The following is a 21188-nucleotide window of genomic DNA, read 5'->3' as shown; positions in this document are numbered from 1 at the left end:
GACGGTTGCACTTCCTCGTGCTCTGGTCTTGGTCCAGAATATCCGGTCGTTACAAAACTCCTTCGTCTTCCAGGAAACCTGAACATCCTCCGAATGTTCCTCATTTCCGTGGCCCTGACTCAGTCGATGAGGGGGGGGAATTGGTTTAAATTACTCCGCCAGCCCGATGAAGGGCGTGGTGAGCGGCCCCAAAGATAAAGTGCGCACCCGACCTTAGGAGTGGGCTCGTTGACGATGTCTTGCTACCATGCGTCGGGACAGTGTGCGTGTTGATTCTGCCGCTTGCAGTGGGTACTGTTCAAAACAATTCGACATCCACCGGCCCAGTAATTTGATGGCGAGTTGGCTCGCTTCTCCGGTCAGCAGTGCCGTGGCGCCCCCGATCCTAATTGAGTGTGTCGAGTAGTTGGATTCAGGAACCCTTGCAGCTCTTGCGACACCTTTGAGTGCTTTGGCGACATCTGCTGATGTTGTGTCACCACACAGGTATTCGTTCATGCCTACTGAGTCATTTCGAGCGCTGATGATGTGGTTCAGGCCAGCCACTGGGCAAATATTGGGGTCTCCGGATGCATGCATTGTCCGCCAGGCGCCCCGGCCGTACTGGTCGTTCTTTGACCCTTCAAGGCCGATTGTGACTGATGTCGCTGTTGATGACGATGTCGGTCTACCGTACGTGTCGGAGAAGAAGACATTTTCTTGTTTCAGGCAGTAGAAATGACGTGCTGACCCAATCCGCAGATACTCGGAACGCCGAAGTAAAAAGAAGAAGCCTATGAGGACGCTGCCCCACAGAAGACGGTGGCGCGGCTGCTGAAAGTCGATACGGCGATGCAGTAGGCGCAGAAACGCGGACGTGATAGGCTGGAGTTTGTGAACTGGAGGTGACAAGCGTTTAATCCCTTGCAGCAAAAGTGTAAAGTCTGGCGATGCGGATAAGTCGAGTCCCAGATATCGGCGATGGTACCACCTGATGCTTGCGAGTTTGAGCTTGATTGTGCCAAATGTATTTCCGCGTCTTGCTTGATTCCATCCATGCTTCCAGCAGTATACAGCGAAACATGCGAGCTTTTTGTTGCTGGATCGTCCCGGTCGGGTGAGCCACGGAGACCAGCCTAGTTTGTCAGAAAATTCGCACCATTGACGCCAGTTCGTGCCGTACTTCCCGGAGGTTGTGTCCGCAACAGCTCGTTCGCGGAGCGCATCCCCCAAGCGCTCCAAAGATTGTCGAATGGTGGTTGAACTGTGACCTGTGTCCAAGCATGTGACAAGTTAGTCCAGGTATTGTATAAGGGGTGCTCTGTGCTCCATGCCCTCGATCCGGCATCTGCCATTGTGTTTTTCTCCCCTGCAATGTGCTGTGCCGAGCAAGTCAGCGAGTATTGAAATTCTGCAAGCGATATGAGGCGGTTGTACATCCTTGCTGTTCGATGCCCACTGGACCGCTTTGTGAGCCAAGCCACAGCGCTTGTATTGTCGATCCACATGCAGACGTGGGTACGGTCTCGGCCAGTCGAAGTCCATGAGGGTCCCCAGTGCACAACCGCTAAGACCGCGCTCATTAATTCTCTCACGTTGATAGAATTGTCTGTCTTCGTTGATGCAAAGCTGGCTTGTACTTCCTTACTGAACCGGACTCGGATAAATTGGCGAAGCTGTGGCTCCAGCGCACATATCCCCGTATCAGATGCGTCCATCATGACGTGATACGTTGGTGGTTGGAGACGAGCGAAGTGTTCGACTGGTATCGAGTTGAAACGTTGTCCGTGGTTGAGTACTGCTAGAAACCAAATCAAGTCGTCTCGTACATCACTGGGGACGAGTCTACGTTCCTGCTGGACGCGGAACATCGACACAAACGCCTGCACATTCTGATAAAAGGCTCGTGCCGCTGGAAAACAGGTTGCGACGTAGCGGAGACTCCCTATTAATTTGCTGATCGTTGAGAGTGAACATGATGTCGTGGCCAAAACTTCGTTGATTCGTTCCCGTGCCTTGGAAATTTTATCTTGTGGGACGGAAACAGTGCCGTCTTGTGTATCCCATAGCAAGCCTAGTGCTTTAGTGCGCGTTGACCACGGGGTGAACTTATCTTCGTTCAGCGCTCGTGGTCCGAGGACGGTCGCCATGGCTTTTCGTAGGGCGAAATTTGCTTCCATACATCTCGATCCTGTATCGATCTCGACACATGTGTGGTCGTCGCACCAGACATTGCCTGCAAATGGAGTACTGTCGAGCGGCGACATACATGGGCGAGGCCGATTACTTTCGTAGATATGATTTATGAGTGTTCCGGCAACTGAGTAGAAGGCCGGGGACCCGCACCAGCCAAATCCGCAAGCCAGATCAATCACGACGTAGTTGTCCATCGTGAACGCGAACATGTGGACGTGGTCAGCACTAATTGGGATATGTCGGAAGGCCCCAGAAACGTCGCCTAACATCATTAGAAGAGGTTGGTCCGGAAAGCGGACGCGAAGCTCCCAGATTCGACGTGCAATATCCTTCGGCGGGTTGTATGAAATCTGGGGGAAATTGCAGCGTTCAGTGAAGTCGTTGACCGCAACCCCGGATGGGTACGAATAATCGTTTATCAAACGTATCTCCTGGCTTGATCCGGACTTGGCTACAACTCCAATAGGGCTTATGAATATGCTTGTCCAGTGATTGAGAAGGTCAGCGTCGACAACTAGATATCGACCATCGTCATGGCCTTTGCTGATATGTTTCCGGATACTGTGCGAGTGTGCGTTAACCGACTGGTGATTGGGCGGTTGTTCTCGTTGGTGCAGTGGTTTTTGTGAATTCCACTGCGGTTTAACGCCACCCCGAACGATTGCGTTCCATAGTTTGATGACTGCGTTTATCGAGGGGCTCGCTTGTGGTGCAAGCTCGAAAATATCCTTGTTTGGGCGAGTGTCTTCTGCAGTTTCACCACGATAAACTCGTACGAACTCTGCCAGCGGTATCTTTCGTTGTCGGACTAGCTGTGAGTCTGCTCGAATCCGGTTGACGTTGAGCATTCCTGGTGACCGTCCGATCTCAGATGGTAGCAATATCTTGTGGCGGCCTGCGAATTCACGGTACTGTTGACGACGAGCCGCTGTCAGTGCACGACTTACAGCAAGTTGGGACTGAGTAAATACTTTGTGTGCGTGATGCTGCTGATTGTTGAATTGTATGAGTGTTCGTGATGCCGGTGCATCTGGAGGCTGATCACCGGGAGCCTGTGCTCCCTTCTTTAGATGTACTGTGTCAGCTGGTGCTTGTTTATGATCGTACTCAATACAGGAAGCCTGCGCTTCGGATGCTGTCACCCGTGCCACGGACCGTGACACTGGGCGTCACAGATCTTGAAATGTGGGTGCTAGACCCATGAAATTGTTGTCAATCCAGGCTTTCACATCGGCTGGCAGTGCTAGAGGTTTGAAATGAGCTCGATTAGGATCAAAACACTGCCCGGGAGCAGGACCACTGCACCCTTTCTTGGAGAGGTAGCGCATGCACATAACTTTGTTGCCTTGCCGGGGTAGAATGGCGCGCAGATCTTTCGGAATCGGAGCTGCTTTCGAGGGGCGTTGTTCACGTTGTAGGTGAGGTCGGGAGCTCGAGGGTGGCCGGTCAACAGCGATAGCAGGCGTGAATCCTGATCGACGGTCCTGGTGGGATTGGTACAGCTCCATCAGGTGACCGTCATGTCTAGCAAATTCTTGTTTGATGAGGGTGGCAGTTGGAAGGTTGGAAAGCATAATTTGGCTTCGAAATTTTCCCAGTTTCGAGTTGATCCAGAATACCAGCATGTTGCAAGTCGCTGCATCGGGGCGTGTAAATGCTGCGTACTCTTCGATGAATGTGGCACCTGCCTTGAGAAAGTCGTAAACAGAGGAATTGTAGAAACCCTTCGCGAAGTAGAGCAGCGTCTCAAACGCTTCCACGATTTCACCAATGTTGGCAGGTGGCGTTGCTGATTGAAGCGTGTTCGAACGCCCAAAGCTGGTCATATTGAGAGTACCGGGCGAAGTCTGAGTCTCGACTTCTTCGTAAAATCGGCGGAAATGCATCAGTGAGAGACCTCGGATGCCGAAACTGAAGTCGTACGCTCCACGGAGCACAGGAGGAGTGGCGAGGAATCGGGTTCGAGGGCCTTGTTGGGCAAATTCAAGGACTGCCTGACCGTTCTTACCTTTCAGGGAAGAGTGAGCGACGGCATCGTGAACTTGCCGCTCGATCTGGGACGGTCGAAATGCCGATGCGTGAGTATCCAAACGCGTGTCGAAGGCAGGAAAATCGATGTCATCAGACAGATGCAAACCCCGGGACTCGAGCTCTGTTTCTCTGGCGCGCTTTCGTAGCGGCCTGTTTTGGAGACGCAATAAATCAATATCAGCTTGCCTGGTCGTTGCAGAGTCTGCTTTTGTCTCGTCATCTGAATCACTGAAAGTTAAATCAACATCGTTAGTGACTCGAGGGGCGTTGGTGTAGCTGAGTCCGGCAGCGTTCTTGGTGTCCATGTCAATAAGAAGCGGATCCTTGAAGACGTCGGGAGGTTGACTTCCGCGTCGAGTTAGCTCACAATCCACAATGTGTTGGCGACGGACATACACAATTTCGAGATTGTCCGGTCGTATCAAAGGGACGCGATCTTCAGGATAGTACGGGATGCTCAACATCGTTGTAGTAACGCTGGTTGGCAGTCCAGACCTACTTTTTCCGCACGCGATAATTACCTGGTTTTGTTTGTCGAGAAGTTCAAGTGCGTTGAGGACATTAACATTCAAATGTTCTCCCGTTCGTAGGGCGTAGTTCAGGCGGTCTGCAGCGATAACCGTTGAGGTGCTCAATAGTCGAATGCGCATGGTTTGGTCGTTGTGGCGGACGTGGAGTTGGGCCGATCCGTCATGAAAAGAGTAGCTGGTCACGAGACCGTACGTCCATTGATCACTAGTGTCGCCTTCTGGATAAACGAACGCAATTGGATGCCCAACATAAGACCCTGGCCATAATTCAGATTCCAGAGTCTCAACAACTCGATGGCGTAGTACCGCCACCTTGACTTCAAACTCCGGTGTTTCTTCACTGGCATCGGGTCCCGCAAGTCGAACAATGGCGGCCGAACCTTGGATCCGGACGATCGACAGGTACGCAAAGCCTTCGAGGGTTGGTACGTGAACCGGCCCGACGAACACCAGAGCACCTGGAACAACACCTTGGCTTGACATCCTGGCGTTGCTTGGACAATAGAGCTTGAGTGGGTAGTTAGGAGCGAGACTGCTTTATCGATCAGAGGAGAAACGGAAAGTGCTCTAGACTGCTAGCTACTCAGGCCACTTTGTGCGACGGTTGCACTTCCTCGTGCTCTGGTCTTGGTCCAGAATATCCGGTCGTTACAAAACTCCTTCGTCTTCCAGGAAACCTGAACATCCTCCGAATGTTCCTCATGGCCATCGCCCAGTCCTCGCTTGCTCTGCTGCTCGTGGTCGCCGCCGCGTCCAACGGCTTTGTTGACGCCGCGAACCTGCGCCAGCGCAACCTGGGCGGCACCACCATCGCCACCAACGTCGAGACGTACACGGCGTACAACGACTACGCGTCGTCCATGCTGGCGGCCGTGAACAAGCAGCGCGCCACCCAGGGCCTGTCTGCGCTGTGTCTCAACAAGAAGCTGCACACCGCTGCTCAGCGCCACAGCGACGACATGGCCGCCAAGGACTACATGGCTCACGATGGCTCGGACGGCTCGACGATGTCGGAGCGCATCACGCAGGCCGGCTACGACTGGAGCGCCGTGGCCGAGAACGTGGCCGCCGGCCAGGTGGACGTGGACGCCGTCATGGTGGCGTGGATCAACTCGCCGGAGCACCTGGAGAACATCATGGGAGACTACACGATGTTCGGGTCCGCGTACGCGTTCAACAAGGAGGGCACGTACCAGCACTACTGGACGCAGGACTTTGGCTCGGGCGACGCCGAGGAGTGCGAGGGTGCCACGTCGAGCGGCTCCACGACGGTGCAGGACGCGACTCAGAACGTGGACCAGGTGCAGAGCGAGGCGGACACGACCCAGACTGCCACGGAGGCGCCGGCCACGCCTTCCCCTACGACTGTGACGGAGGCCCCTGTGACGGACGCTCCGGCTACGGAGGCCCCGGTGACCCCCGCGCCGACCACGGCGACGCCCGTGACGGACAGTCCCAAGGGCAAGGACTGCGAGTCGAACTTCTAAGAACGCAATCGCTGAGTGGTTGCTGTCGAGATCCCGCTCACGGCGGACCACCCACCACCACCGCCACCACCACATAGAGCTACCATCTATATGTAACTGCGTAGATTGAGTGCCATCTCAAGATGCAGACTAGACCGATATACAATAATGAACAACTTGAGCCAACGGAAATCCAATACTTTGAGCGATCGATGATAGAATTGAAATCGAGGAAGTAGTAGCCACAGTCGTTGTCGCTAATTAACTAGCTTCCATTTTGTAACGTGGCGCAGTGTCCTGCCAGAAGAGCGTTGAGATGATAAGAGCACCTGCATCAATGCGGCCATTCTTTTCCGTGGACAACTTCAAAGAAGAGCCAAAGCCATTTTTGTTTAACCACACAGCAAGTTATCTGCTACCAACACTGCTACTTTCCAGCGACCACAGCGTTGGCCGAGACCATTTCCGAAGTCAAATTTGGCATGGGATTTGGCATGGGTGTCGTATTGTTTTTTCTGGCGGCTGGAATATTTCTGACAGCTTCATTGCCGCATTGATGGATCCCCGAAAGCTTTTTTGCGCGGCCAAATTTGTCTAATAGCCTCCGGATAGCCCCATTGGGTGAAGGACTGGCAAAGTACATGCGGTAGAAAGCGTGTTTTGTACTCAATTTTTGTTGTAATAAATATGACATTCCAAATCTTTCAACGCCTCGTATAATTACATGAAAAATAATATGTAGCCCGGTAGGTAGCATGCCACACGAGCGCGTAGCTCACTGACGCAAATCAGTGAGACCAGGAAAAGACCGAAGTGAAAAATCTTCGAGGAAGACAAGAGATCTCTTAGAACTGCTAAAAGGCGTCTATAGAAAAAAACATAAGAATCGAATAAACGGCCGCTTAACACCACTAAAAAAATCAGTGAGACCAAGGTCTGACTTTTAGGATCCCCACCATCAGGCATTTTACCTACATCTACATGTACCAAGTTCTATTGTGTCGGCTTCGCGCGAAATGGCGTACACTAATGGCGGAAATAAGACAGAGGCACGGAAGCTTACTCCAGCTTACTCCAGCTTACTCGCTGTCCTTACCAGCCCGCTTACCAGATTGAAGCTTGCCCGTCTTACTCGAGTATTTGGCCACGGGAGACTTCGGGCTCTGTCAACTGCTTATGAACATCATAATTAACGACAATATTGGAATGACATACTTAATTCAACCAAAATGGAGGTGTGCTACCTACTACCATGTATTACACTTTGCCAGCTCTTATCATCTCAACGCTCTTCTGGCAGGACACTGCGCCACGTTACAAAATGGAAGCTAGTTAATTAGCGACAACGACTGTGGCTACTACTTCCTCGATTTCAATTCTATCATCGATCGCTCAAAGTATTGGATTTCCGTTGGCTCAAGTTGTTCATTATTGTATATCGGTCTAGTCTGCATCTTGAGATGGCACTCAATCTACGCAGTTACATATAGATGGTAGCTCTATGTGGTGGTGGCGGTGGTGGTGGGTGGTCCGCCGTGAGCGGGATCTCGACAGCAACCACTCAGCGATTGCGTTCTTAGAAGTTCGACTCGCAGTCCTTGCCCTTGGGACTGTCCGTCACGGGCGTCGCCGTGGTCGGCGCGGGGGTCACCGGGGCCTCCGTAGCCGGAGCGTCCGTCACAGGGGCCTCCGTCACAGTCGTAGGGGAAGGCGTGGCCGGCGCCTCCGTGGCAGTCTGGGTCGTGTCCGCCTCGCCCTGCACCTGGTCCACGTTCTGAGTCGCGTCCTGCACCGTCGTGGAGCCGCTCGACGTGGCACCCTCGCACTCCTCGGCGTCGCCCGAGCCAAAGTCCTGCGTCCAGTAGTGCTGGTACGTGCCCTCCTTGTTGAACGCGTACGCGGACCCGAACATCGTGTAGTCTCCCATGATGTTCTCCAGGTGCTCCGGCGAGTTGATCCACGCCACCATGACGGCGTCCACGTCCACCTGGCCGGCGGCCACGTTCTCGGCCACGGCGCTCCAGTCGTAGCCGGCCTGCGTGATGCGCTCCGACATCGTCGAGCCGTCCGAGCCATCGTGAGCCATGTAGTCCTTGGCGGCCATGTCGTCGCTGTGGCGCTGAGCAGCGGTGTGCAGCTTCTTGTTGAGACACAGCGCAGACAGGCCCTGGGTGGCGCGCTGCTTGTTCACGGTCGCCAGCATGGACGACGCGTAGTCGTTGTACGCCGTGTACGTCTCGACGTTGGTGGCGATGGTGGTGCCGCCCAGGTTGCGCTGGCGCAGGTTCGCGGCGTCAACAAAGCCGTTGGACGCGGCGGCGACCACGAGCAGCAGAGCAAGCGAGGACTGGGCGATGGCCATCATGATTGTTGGAATGGTGTGTGAGTGAGTTGGTTCCGTTATGAGCGGAAGACTGCAAGTTCGAGAGTGAGAGCTTGGCTAGCTTGCCTCCTGTGTAAAGTCAAGCGTTGGCGGTGCCCACCTGAGGTCTGCTCTGAGCGGACGGCTGGGGGCTCTATGCACCGTACGACTGTAGGGACTCTTTAGCAGCCCTGCCGCCGTGGTGCTCCGTATCCGTCTGGCACGAAGCTTGTGGGCGACAGCTCGATGCCTCGTTAGACCGCTCCGTGTGGTATTCCGCCGCGAGCGTTGAAAACAGTTGCCCGCTTCGATCGACTGGGTCAGAGACCGATCGCTGCTGTGGTCCGATTGCGCCGGGGCTCGCTTACGTTGTTGCACAAAGCTTTGGGGACGCCAGTATATGTACATCGACGTGTTGTTTGACTCGAGTCCATCAAGTGCCGCGCACAAAGCCGAGGGCGTTCAAAGATCGACGCCGGCTCCAGTGGAGCCTCGTCGCTTCGTTCGCGACAGCCGTGAGCACGATGGCCCGTGCATCTCGCAGGGCTTTCTCCGGCATCGTTCAGGTGGAGTCGTCAGCGTCGATAGGTTGTTCGAACATTGGCGCCGTCCGGTATCGGAGACCATCGCGTAATTTAGTAGCGTCAGCAATAATGCACGCTCAAGCCCGTGCAAGCCGATGTTCTGGTGTAGCGTGGCGAATAATATCGCAATACATTTACTGTGGAGACTGACCGTCTATGCTTGTGTTTATATTTTAGAGAGTGAGTAAAATGCCCGATTGGAACTCCTCTCCTGGAACCTAACCCTTTCTTATTTTCTTTGCTGCTGATTTTGCATATCCGTACAAGGTATAACGTATACGAGGTGTATACATCCACATCACAACCTCAAATCCCCCCTCACTCAGCAAGCGGATGGCTCCGGTGGAAGGAATATGACGCCGGCGCCGCGAACCCAAAAGGGCAGTGCGCAGAAGCGCCCCCTTCCTGTTGACCAAGACGACGACAGCGAGGAGGAAGTATCAGACGTGTCCGAGAGCTCATCCATGGCTGCGTATGTCTCATCACCGAGTCTCAATGGTGCCGAGTCGGCTGAGCCAACAATCAGTACCAGTGATCAAGGCAAGGAGCGGATTTTGAACGCTCCACCGCCTCAAGAGGTGCAGTTCTCATCGTGGGAGGCCTTCGAGGCCTATCTGGCCGTGTACTAAGCGCAGTCGTTCCAGGTAGCTCTTCGTTTGTGTCTCCTGCATTACCTGGGCTATTTCACCGTCTTATCATCAATATTTTGTAGGTCTTCCGTGCAAGAACAAATACTACTGTGGTAGAGCGTAACGGAATTATCGACCGGAATAAGTCAAAGGCGCCCAAAATTCCTGATGAGTGGGAGCAGTACGCAAGGACGTTCGTATGCACTCACTACGGGAAGTTCAAGTCGAAGGCGAGCCCGAAACGTCCACGTCAGGAGAGCCGAGCCAACGACTGCAACGCGCAGGTATATACATTCTCATTTAATGTCGTTACTGGGCTTACTCGGGTTAGCTCGGGCTCAATCGGGCTTACTCGGGCTCAATTGGATCTGATTGGGTTCAGTTGGATCTGGTCGGGTTTACTCGGTTGTACATGGTTTGAATTGGGTACATGTCGTTCATAATACTGACGTGTTGCGGTACTGATTTTGTTGAGTAAGAAGGAGCTGCAGTACTTACGCTATCGATACCTATGCATGTGCATTTAAGTACAACCTAATAATTTCGTTTTCCGCATCAGAGAACGCCACGTCTTCCGCAGCCTAGTATATCGGAGTGGCGATTCTTGGCTGAAAAATGCAAGTCGACGCTCCAAGCCAATGTCCGGCTATACGTATACAGTGAAGGACTCATCGCGCGATGCTTCTCCGACTCTTTCCTAGTCGGGCACATTCGGGCACCAGGATCGGGCCTCGTTGGGCATGAATGGACAGTCTCGTGTTACCCAATCGGGCTATATAACGAGTGCCTATATTTTAAGGGTTGTGCTTTTTCAGGATCTGGAACAGCTGTAGAATTACGGTTCGCTGGCGCCACAGCTCACAACGCGCATCGCCGCCAGCAGGTTGCAACAATGCAACGCCCGACACGGCGCAGGTTCGTGAAGTCAGCGGCCTCACCTTCGTTAGTGACTAGCCCAACTGTTCGCCCGTTATGCAGCCGACGCCGTACCGGCGACGCGGGCGTGGCTCTTGCAATCTTCTGCGGCAGCACCTGGGCTCCGGTTCGTGGCCGAAATGCCTCGTCGACCGAACACACTCGTGCACGCCAGCGTTTGTGTCGGTGCATCATGTTGGGTCGGCGATAAGCGACCGTGGCAAGGGACACTCTGCTGGCGAGGTGTGCAACTTCCGAAGAGCCATCAGGTCACAACGCTCGACCGGAGCTCCGCTCGTCGCCAAACGATCATTTGCCACTACCCCGACGTAGTTTTGATAGGCATCAGTTCTCAACTTGCCACCTTCACAACCAACTCATTCGCATACCAATCCCAACAATCATGATGGCCATCGCCCAGTCCTCGCTTGCTCTGCTTCTCGTGGTCGCCGCCGCGTCCAACGGCTTTGTTGACGCCGCGAACCTGCGCCAGCGCAACCTGGGCGGCACCACCATCGCCACCAACGTCGAGACGTACACGGCGTACAACGACTACGCGTCGTCCATGCTGGCGGCCGTGAACAAGCAGCGCGCCACCCAAGGCCTGTCTGCGCTGTGTCTCAACAAGAAGCTGCACACCGCTGCTCAGCGCCACAGCGACGACATGGCCGCCAAGGACTACATGGCTCACGATGGCTCGGACGGCTCGACGATGTCGGAGCGCATCACGCAGGCCGGCTACGACTGGAGCGCCGTGGCCGAGAACGTGGCCGCCGGCCAGGTGGACGTGGACGCCGTCATGGTGGCGTGGATCAACTCGCCGGAGCACCTGGAGAACATCATGGGAGACTACACGATGTTCGGGTCCGCGTACGCGTTCAACAAGGAGGGCACGTACCAGCACTACTGGACGCAGGACTTTGGCTCGGGCGACGCCGAGGAGTGCGAGGGTGCCACGTCGAGCGGCTCCACGACGGTGCAGGACGCGACTCAGAACGTGGACCAGGTGCAGGGCGAGGCGGACACGACCCAGACTGCCACGGAGGCGCCGGCCACGCCTTCCCCTACGACTGTGACGGAGGCCCCTGTGACGGACGCTCCGGCTACCGAGGCCCCGGTGACCCCCGCGCCGACCACGGCGACGCCCGTGACGGACAGTCCCAAGGGCAAGGACTGCGAGTCGAACTTCTAAGTGACATTGTGACAAAAGCTACTTGTTGTAGGCGATGTATCCCCGATGTGGGTATATGAAATAAATGGACAGGTGCTCGGTTCGCAGCGACCGACACCAGTAGATGTGAAAACCAAATAGACGCTTCATTTACACATTTCGAGGTATTTGCTCGTTTTGTTGTCGACACGACGTCCGCACGGCGAAAGCTTTTTTCTCTCTCTGTTCCGACTGCATTCGCTCCTGATTTGAGGTTGTAACTTGGCATGCAATGTTCAAGTGAAGCCACAGTGTCATCAGTGTCCTATCCACACAGGCTAATGGTGTTGTTGCAGATAAGCTTGCTGCATTAGACCACAGCGCTCTATAATTCGCTCCATGGCTAGGTGGATTTTGGTTAACGCCAAACAATCACGAGTGCGAGTTTACCCAGCGATCCTCCTCCTCAACTTAGGGCCCAAAACTCTCGGCAAGTGCGAGACATCCTGTGATGGTGATCCCGTGCATCGCCGGACCAGCAATTCCCAGCGTCAGAAGCTTGCACTGCCTCGACGCCTCGAAATGCCACACTGCTACAGGGCCTGGTCTGCAGTTATTACGCAATTTGCCTCCTCAGACGCAGCCCACAGTTCGACTGCCCTACTCACGCACGTCGTTGTCGAACATGATCTCCGCGTCCCAGTACTCGTTCGCTCTTCTGCTCGTCGCTGCCGCGGCTTCCAACGGCCTCTCTGATGCTGCCAGCCTGCGCCAGCCTCAGCGTGGACTCGCTGCCATGGGAATGGGCGACTACCACGCCGCCATGCTGGAGGCCGTCAACAAGCAGCGTGCTACCAAGGGCCTGGCTTCGCTGTGCATCAACAAGAAGCTGTACGCCGCTGCTCAGCGCCACAGCGACGACATGGCCGCCAAGAACTACATGGAGCACGGTAAGTGCTTTGCTCATTTTCTCAATGCCAACTCCGGTCGCGCTCGGATCCTAGACCTGGCACCGCAGTTGTCGCTCATACGTGGAAGACGTTTCGTTGCTAACGTGTTAATGCATGTTTCCTGGTTGTAGACGGATCGGACGGCTCCACGATGTCGCAGCGTATCACGGATGCTGGCTACGAATGGGACGGCGTTGCCGAGAACGTCGCTGCTGGTCAGGAGGATGTCGTTTCGGTCATGGACTCATGGATCAAATCCCCTGGTCACCTCGAGAACATCATGGGAGACTACACGATGTGTGGGTTCGCGTACTCGTACAACGCCGACAGCACGTACGGTTACTACTGGACGCAGGACTTCGGCTCGGGCTCCACGGAGGAATGTGATAGTGACTCCACCCCTCAGGCGACCCCTGCCGCCACCAAGCAGGAGCCAACTCCTGCTCCGACGACCTCGGCCCCGGAGACCCCCTTTACGAAGGCACCTGTGGTTACTCCCGCGGCCACGACCCCAGCACCTGCCGCCACCCCGGCCGCCACGACTCCCGGCCCTGTTGCCACCCCCGCTGCTACGACTCCCGGCCCTGCTGCCACCCCCGCTGCTACGACTCCTGGCCCCGTGGCTACTCCGGCAGCGACTACCCCGGCCCCTGTCGCCACCCCGGCTGCCACTACGACGCCACCGTCAACTTCCCAGAAGGACTGCGAGTCGAACTTCTAAGGAAACAATGAGGACCGCGTTGATGAGTAGGCGAAGAGACCCTTGCGGGTATTGGTAGCGACAGTATGCTTCCAATCAATACACAAGTAAATGCACAAATGAAATGCATGTTCCGTACGTGCCGGTAACGGAGGCCACACCAACATACTGATACGTCTTTTTGCCGACTTGAAGTAGAAGCACGTGTTTTCGGTGTTGCTAAGATACACACCAAGACTTTTGCTGTTCGCATGCACACGAATGCATCGATTAACGGAAATTAACTCTGGTTGGTCCTCGGGTTCCTTCCACAAGTGCAGCCCACAAGTGCAGCCTTCTCTACGGACGGTCTCTTCACGCCGTCAAACCAATGCGACCCAGGCAGCCTCGTCGACAGGTTGTGGCATGTTTCACGCAAACCACAAAGGGCAACATTACTACCTCGTTCCAAGGGTCATTGTTCAGTTTGGTGATCCGATAGTCCCGATCAAATGTGGAGGAAAGCAAACTCTCTGGCAGTAACAACACGGAGGTGGGGGCATTTGCGGTGGAATACCGTTCGGCGAACACGATACCTGCAACGTGGCGTCATTAGCGTACGTCTCTTTTCGGATGATTCCGTCTCTACGAGTTGATCGAGCAGGTTCGGGCTCCAGAGCTCTCGGAGTGGCAACTGGACCTAAATGGGTGCGCTTGTGACTTAATGCGCCTTTGGTGGAGCCCAAGCAGGAAAGACAACTTTCGATGGAAGCTACGCGGGAGAACTTGAGCTCGATGGTTGCGCGCTGTAGCTCGCCACCACCACAACTCAATTTAACTCGGAGCACGCAAGCCAAACCCACTTCCACCGCCGCTACCACCGGTATATTCCACCCCATCATGCTTGTCTTGCGGTCCTTTCTTGCAGGCTTCATCGTTGCCGCCGCTGTTTCGGATGCTGCCCATCTGCGCCAAGGACAGCGCCACTTGCAGACATACACGCAGTCTGACGACTACTTTTCCGTCATGCTCGACCGCGTCAACCAAGCACGGGCAGCTGAAGGCTTGCCGGCACTCTGCACCAACAAAAAGCTGCAGAACGCTGCTCAAGAACACTCTGACGACCAAGCTGCCAACAACTACTTGGACCACGAGGGTACCGACGGAACGAACATCGAGGACCGCGTCGCCCAAGCTGGTTATGACTGGACTTCCGTCGCGGAGAACATTGCTGCCGGCCAACCAGATGTCGATTCCGTCATGAACACGTGGATGAACTCTCCTGGGCACAGAGAGAATATCCTGGGAGATTATACGAATTTCGGAGTCGCGTACGCGTACAACGCGGACAGCAAGTTCCAGCATTACTGGACGCAGGACTTTGGCACGGGCGATACAGAGGAATGTGATGGTGTCGCTAGCGAGCCTGAAAATAAAATCGCACATCTTATCGCAAGCAGCGAAGCTATTGTCATGGAAGACACGCCGTTGATGGCTACTGCGACTGAAACTCTCCCCCAGAGCGAGGGTAGTTGGTCGTCGTCGCAGGAGACGGACGCTCCTGTCGTAGTGGAAGATCCGATCGCAATTGAAACTCTGAGCGGTACAGATGAGGAAGAATACGCTTCACAGCGGACGGATGCGCCAGCCACTGAGCTGCCAGAAGCAACCCCGGTTGTGGTGGTAGACCCCCTGAAGATTGGGACGCCTGCGCCGGAAAAAGTGTACAAAACGCACGACACGCCACACTCGGCGACTGGTGCACCGGACTATAAACACAAGGACTGCGACTCGGGCCTGTGAAAACCGAGCTTCTTCGAGATAAAGGTGGTTGGCTTTTCATGTTGTGCTTATTTCACAAACACATAAATCTTTTACTCATGATGCCGATCCTTGAAAGTCGCCAATACAATCGCTATCACACCCAGCAAAGTGAGAGTAACCCTACAACCTGCAGCATCGAGCAACGTGGTTGTGCTTAAACACCTTACTATGCTTCGATCTGTTAGTAACTTATCAGGACTTTGGATCCAAATGTGGCTTAAGTACAACCCAGTTGTTGCAGTCTGCTTGCAGTTGCGATGACGCGCAAAGTTGTATAGAATTGGAGCTCGTCGACATATGAACGCGAAACACTGCCCGATCTGTGGGGGATATTGGCGTTGCCGCTGTCTACCTGCAGCATCTGGCTGACATTTTGTGGGCTCGCTCACTCAGCGACCCTCGAAACACATGCAGACCAGACAAACGAATGCGAAAGGCGATCTCCATGTGGCATGCTCACATATAATACTCCCACCATTCGCAGTAGACTTGACGACCACACATCAAGATCACTATTCAATTTACCATCACCAGCAACAACCTAAAAACTCGGAGTCGGTGACTATGGTATTCGCGCAGTCTTCTCTCGCTATTCTCCTTGGCATCACAGCCACGTCCTGCGGCATGTCGGAAGCTGCCAACCTACGCCAAGTGCCGCGCATCCTACAGACGTACCAGAAGTCGTCCGACTACATCTCAGCCATGCTGGATCGTGTCAACCAAGAGCGCGCAGCAGTGGGGCTGTCAGCCCTGTGCTCGAACAAGAAATTGCTGTCGTCGGCTCAGCGCCACAGCGACGACATGGCCGCCAAGGACTACATGGAGCACGATGGCTCAGACGGCTCGACGATGTCGGAGCGCATCACGCAGGCCGGCTACGACTGGAGCGCCGTGGCCGAGAACGTGGCTGCCGGCCAGGCGGATGTCGATGCTGTCATGGATGCGTGGATGAACTCGCCCGAGCACAAGGTAAACATACTGGGAGACTACACGATGCTCGGAACTGCGTACGCGTACAAGAAGGGCAACACGTACGAACATTTTTGGACGCAGGACTTCGGCTCGGGTGACAAGGAAGTGTGCGATTCAACACCCAGCACAGACTCGTACAACCAGGATCAAGTGGACCAGAGCGCAGTTGAAACCCCGGTTCCGAAGACAGCCGTTCACGTGACCGAGATCCCCCAGACAGACCCCCCGTGCCCAAACGAAGAGGTAACCGAAGCACCCAAGTCCGCGGCTCCATGTCCGGAAGAGGGGGCGACGGATACACCAGTCCAGGAAACAACTACAGCTCCAGCCATCCAAGGTTACAAATCCTTCATCCAAGGTATCTTTGGTTGATTATCTGTCGATGAGCTGGAAAGGTTAGGCCGGCGACCCTCAGTTTTAGGGTTTGACGTATGCTCGTTCATGTGAGTCCAATCTTGAAGTGTATGCCTACATTTGTTGCATGAGCGACCTTACAAGGAGTGCAGTTAGTCGACAGGCGCAACCGATAACTCTTGAACGCGGTCGTTACTGCATGACGCACGCGCCTTCTTGGGATGTCCTGTCCGTTGCTGCCAGCAATGCTGGAGCAGTCGCTATTCTCCATTTCGCCAGCTCTCAAGCAAAACCCTTTCTGTTGCAGGTATGCCGAGTGCCGCGCAGTCATCGCTCGCAGTCGTCGTCGTTGTCGTGGCAGTCGCCACCTCTTCGATCAAGCCGGACGTGAATGGCAGCCTTCGCCTCCGACATGCTCCTCTCACACTTGAGAAACCCTCGAAAATGAACGACGTCTACACTGCCCTGCTGCTCCGCGTCAACCACGAGCGCGCTGCACACGGACTGCCGGCACTTTGTGCAAGCAGCAAGCTGCAGAAGGCAGCCCAACGACAGGCAGAAGATATGGCCACACACGATTTTCTCCATCATGTCGGCTCGGATGGATCCACGGTGCCTAGTCGGATTGCGGACTCGGGCTACAAGTGGAAATCCATCGCCGAGAACGTCGGCGGAGGTCAAGCAGACGCGGATGCTGTCGTCGACACGTGGATGAACTCAACGGGCCACCGGATGAACATCATGGGCGAGTTCACCCATTTTGGCGCGGGCTACACCTTCAACCCCGACGGAATGTATACGCATTACTGGTCGCAAGCGTTTGCTACAAGCGAGACGGAAGGTTGCGACGGAGCCCAACTGATGTAAGTGTTGACACGACTTTGTTGCATATTCTGCATTCATGTTTTGCTTGGAGTGAACCAAACAATTGGTCAACTGTCGGCTTTAGCAAATAATATACTGGTACAACTGACACAACCACAGTCAGTTCGCCTCGACATATCAATGAGCAAAGGCTAACGCTTGACTTAATGCCATTAATCGTTTTTGTTGTAATACGAAGTACGAAAATTATAGATCTAGGAAGTTGTTAGTTAATGTAAGTGACCTCACTGAAAAACGAAACGAAAATGAATTATTTCAAGTATGATAAATGGTTATCTCTATCTCTCGTCGCTGGGTCCGAGCCTTTACAATGCGCCATGTGCCCTTATTGGTTTGGATGCAGGTCGTTCAATAACAGCTCAATCGTGTCGAGGTACAGTTGCATAGTATCACAAAGTTTCTTCATGCCGTAAAGCGTAAGGCACATGGACGAAAACGTTATCACAGCACCTGTTAGATGGTAAACTTGAATTCCCAGCGCCTACACAATGCGAGCAGCACTATTAATAAGAGTCTTACGTGGACCTAGTACTGATCACAGGCAGGTACACGTACTTGTACTACCGCAGCAAAAACCTACAGCGGAAAAGCAAATGGCGCTGAAGTGGATATTCTCAGTGAATACATCTGAAAAAGATTTAGAATACATAAGTGAGTTTGTTATCGTGTTGAGGTGGAGTAGAGCAAGTTTATTTGTCAGGCACATGCTTAGGTGCCTGAAGAATGAGAAAAGTCCATACTGGATTGTAAATGGCGACGACCTGCGGGTAGACTGAATAAAATCGTGCAATGTCTCGCCACATAGCACTAAGAAATCAACCACTTGGTACAACACATACTATCGCTTTTCAACAGTTGTATTCCAACCGCAGGTAAAGATGCTGCTGAAGTACAGCATCAACCATAATGGCATCAAGCAAATTGCCGCAGTAACTGTGGTTGCTGCTGGAACAGCTCACCTGAAGTGCTTGCAACGTTAGCGCTGCACACCAGCCCACTTGTCCATGATGTACTCGCCAAAACACCCGTCAATTTTGCGCACGGTTCCATCCAACAAATTGTTGAACGGTTTGCTGTCGCTTGCACTGCGTGCATCGCCCCCAATGCGCAGTTCCTTCACCTCATTAACCGATGGGATAACAGCACCGAAGTCGGGGTAGTAGAAAAACACGAGCGAGTAGCGCTCACGCTTGTCAGCCACCACGCGATGCACAGGTGACAAGCACTTGCCCGCCGTCACGAGTGACAGGTAGTCACCGGCGTTGGCTACGAGCGTGCCGGGCACGTAAGGAACGTCCACCCACCTCTCATCGTGGAAGACCTGCAAGCCGCCCACAGGGTCTTGCATGATGAGCGTGAGGAAGCCCCAATCCGTGTGCGGGCTGGAGCCAATGAACTCCTGGAAATTCTCAGGTAGACTGCCTTTGCCGCCCGTCAAGCCCGCGTACCGTTCGTACGGGAAGTAGTGGAACATGCGCATGAGCGAGATCGTTTCTCCCTCATGGCAGTAGTCGTCGAGGAGCTCCGCCTTGCCGTACAAACTCCGCGAGAGGTTTCGAGCCACCGCACGCGATGCCGCTGTCATCTTCTCGAAAAACTCATTCAGCACCTTGCGGTTGCTCATGGGCCAGTCGGCGGCCTTGGGCCAGACATTGGGGCCCTGCAGGCCGTTGGCAAATGGCTCCGTCTTGTCCTCCGGCCACTCGTAGCCGTACGAAAACGCCTCCTTCACTTCCACCCGCTCGGCACTGCCGCTTTCCTTGCCTACGCCAATGTACCCGCGCGTGAACCCCTTGCCGTTCTGCACCACTGGGATCGCAGCCTTGGTCTCGTCAGGCAGCGCACAGAACGACTCGGTGCTTTGCATCATCTGCTTGGACAGCACGTCGGAGATGCCGTGGCCCGACAGGTAACAGCACCCGAAGCGCGCGAAGGCGCCCGCCAACTTCTCGCCTTGGTTCGGATCATCCAGCGAGATGACGGGGATCTCCGGCGAGTTGGCCATTGTCTTGCCCACTTGGAATACTACTGAATTAGTGGAGACCCTGTCGAACGCTATACAGTTGTGAATGTCCTCGATCCATCACGACCTGCAGCCTCGACTCTGTCGAGCGTGCTGTTCCATGCACGACGTCACGTTGAAAGCGGCCTACCGCGACGACGACACACCAGCCAGCCACACACTTCTTGGTTTGGCGCCACGGTGGCGCCGCCACGACGGACTTGTCTTTCACCATCGCGCACGATCGATCGATAGGTTGGTAACGACATGCATGCACTTTGGCATAGGCGTCGCCGTTGGCATTGCGGCCTCGAAAGCAAAGAGCTCAGCTAACTGCTGAGGCGGTCATGGCGTCGAGCGATGAGGAGTCCATCCCGCACATGCAGGAGGACGACTACTCCGAAACCACGACACCGGTGCCACTGGTGACGCTCGGTGACCAGGAAGGACACGAAATCGGCGTGAAAGGAGAGCTCTACCTCAGCGTCGACAAAGACGAGTATCGAGCTGGAGACTTGGTCACCGGCCGCATCACAGCTCTCGTGAGCGAGCCCTTGAACTGCGGTGGTGCGTTGTGTACCGTTAATTATGACTTGGTGAAGGTGTTGACTGGTTGTCGATGCTTGCGTGCAGCTTTGGTGTGCACTATTGTCGGAGAGGAGATCGCTCAGTGGAAAGAGGGCAAGGATCACCACTCACGATTTCATCAGATTCTTCGCCACGAGGTATCGGAGACAGCAAAAGCTGTAGGCACCGAGTGCGTTATTTCCCGTGCTAATCGTCTAGCCATGTTTCTGCCTGTGTAGGTTTTGAACAAGTCCTTGCCGAATCCATACGAAGTCGGCGAGTACCTTTATCCTCTCACGTACACGCTACCTGCAGATGTGCCGGGCGTACTGAACGCTCAGATGGATGGCAACGTGTCCGCTCTGCATGCTACCATCAAGTACACGGTGACTGCGACAATCAAAGTTCAAGGCCGCTTCGTCTCGGATCTCGAAGCTAGCACAGATATTACCGTGCGCTCTAACCCGCAGCCACCGGTAGAAGTCCACTCCGTCGAGCGCACGGTCTCGAAAGCGCTTCGATGGTTCGGATGCTTGAGTCGAGGGACGTCTCACCTCGCGATGTCCATGCCGCGCGATGTGTTCACCCTCGGTGAAAGTCCTATTGTCGAGTGTTTTGTGAATAACCACACGGCCTCTGTTGGCGTGGATCAAGTCAAAGTCCAGCTCATTCAGAAGGTGACGGTGCGCCATCCCCATGGTGCAGAAGACGTCTGCACACGACCTGTGGCAGAAGCAAAGTGCCCAGGCCCGAAGTATGGAGACATGCTCGAGTGCCCCGTGCAGCTCAACTTGGATGACCAAGTGCACTTTCCGACAACAGTGGGCAGCTTCTTGAGCTGCACGTACGCAATTGCCTTGGTGTGTGAATACTCCATGCTGGTAGCCCCCGTCCGAATCGAGCTTCCCGTAACAATACTGCCGCCTGCCCGGACATCCAGCGCAGGATCGACGCTGACAGATCTGGCGGCTTCGATGATGTCAACCGCCTCTGAGCCTCACGGACCGATCACAATGCTGGAGTGAGGCGATTTTACCACGAATTACCCTGTGCATTCATCACGACCATGAGGCTGCCACTATAAAGGGACGGTAGCAAGTTAGCTCACCACCA

General features: G+C 54.5%; 8 protein-coding genes across 8 annotated transcripts; 6 read left to right on the top strand and 2 right to left on the bottom strand.

Moving 5' to 3' along the window:
• Positions 1 to 5428: 5428 nt before the first annotated feature.
• KRP23_13092 (uncharacterized protein) lies at positions 5429 to 6223 on the top strand (the record flags this gene model as incomplete). Its single annotated transcript, XM_067883760.1, has 1 exon — positions 5429 to 6223. One exon carries the CDS (start codon positions 5429 to 5431, stop codon positions 6221 to 6223), a length of 795 nt encoding a protein of 264 aa, XP_067739176.1.
• Positions 6224 to 7778: 1555 nt separating this feature from the next.
• Positions 7779 to 8567, bottom strand: KRP23_13091 (uncharacterized protein; the record flags this gene model as incomplete). Its single annotated transcript, XM_067883759.1, has 1 exon — positions 7779 to 8567. One exon carries the CDS (start codon positions 8565 to 8567, stop codon positions 7779 to 7781), a length of 789 nt encoding a protein of 262 aa, XP_067739175.1.
• Positions 8568 to 8964: 397 nt separating this feature from the next.
• Positions 8965 to 9901, top strand: KRP23_13090 (uncharacterized protein; the record flags this gene model as incomplete). Its single annotated transcript, XM_067883758.1, has 3 exons — positions 8965 to 9130; positions 9784 to 9792; positions 9861 to 9901. The coding sequence occupies 3 exons, from the start codon at positions 8965 to 8967 to the stop codon at positions 9899 to 9901; spliced, it is 216 nt and encodes a 71-aa protein (XP_067739174.1).
• A 1194-nt stretch (positions 9902 to 11095) lies between these two features.
• On the top strand, positions 11096 to 11884 carry KRP23_13089 (uncharacterized protein; the record flags this gene model as incomplete). The annotated part of the gene is made up of 1 exon (XM_067883757.1): positions 11096 to 11884. The coding sequence occupies one exon, from the start codon at positions 11096 to 11098 to the stop codon at positions 11882 to 11884; it is 789 nt and encodes a 262-aa protein (XP_067739173.1).
• Positions 11885 to 12527: 643 nt separating this feature from the next.
• KRP23_13088 (uncharacterized protein) lies at positions 12528 to 13513 on the top strand (the record flags this gene model as incomplete). Its single annotated transcript, XM_067883756.1, has 2 exons — positions 12528 to 12792; positions 12924 to 13513. The coding sequence occupies 2 exons, from the start codon at positions 12528 to 12530 to the stop codon at positions 13511 to 13513; spliced, it is 855 nt and encodes a 284-aa protein (XP_067739172.1).
• A 1431-nt stretch (positions 13514 to 14944) lies between these two features.
• Positions 14945 to 15274, top strand: KRP23_13087 (uncharacterized protein; the record flags this gene model as incomplete). Its single annotated transcript, XM_067883755.1, has 1 exon — positions 14945 to 15274. The coding sequence occupies one exon, from the start codon at positions 14945 to 14947 to the stop codon at positions 15272 to 15274; it is 330 nt and encodes a 109-aa protein (XP_067739171.1).
• Positions 15275 to 18482: 3208 nt separating this feature from the next.
• Positions 18483 to 19511, bottom strand: KRP23_13086 (1-aminocyclopropane-1-carboxylate oxidase; the record flags this gene model as incomplete). Its single annotated transcript, XM_067883754.1, has 1 exon — positions 18483 to 19511. The coding sequence occupies one exon, from the start codon at positions 19509 to 19511 to the stop codon at positions 18483 to 18485; it is 1029 nt and encodes a 342-aa protein (XP_067739170.1).
• Positions 19512 to 19855: 344 nt separating this feature from the next.
• Positions 19856 to 21100, top strand: KRP23_13085 (uncharacterized protein; the record flags this gene model as incomplete). The annotated part of the gene is made up of 3 exons (XM_067883752.1): positions 19856 to 20075; positions 20142 to 20233; positions 20315 to 21100. 3 exons carry the CDS (start codon positions 19856 to 19858, stop codon positions 21098 to 21100), a joined length of 1098 nt encoding a protein of 365 aa, XP_067739169.1.
• Between the last annotated feature and the right edge of the window lie 88 nt (positions 21101 to 21188).

Source organism: Phytophthora ramorum, assembly GCF_020800215.1.
Source record: "Phytophthora ramorum isolate Pr-102 chromosome Unknown Phyram_PR-102_s0016, whole genome shotgun sequence".
In the NCBI taxonomy this organism is placed as follows: Eukaryota; Oomycota; class Peronosporomycetes; order Peronosporales; family Peronosporaceae; genus Phytophthora; species Phytophthora ramorum.
Note: the sequence above shows the minus strand (reverse complement) of the source record. Positions and strands in the feature narration are given on the sequence as shown.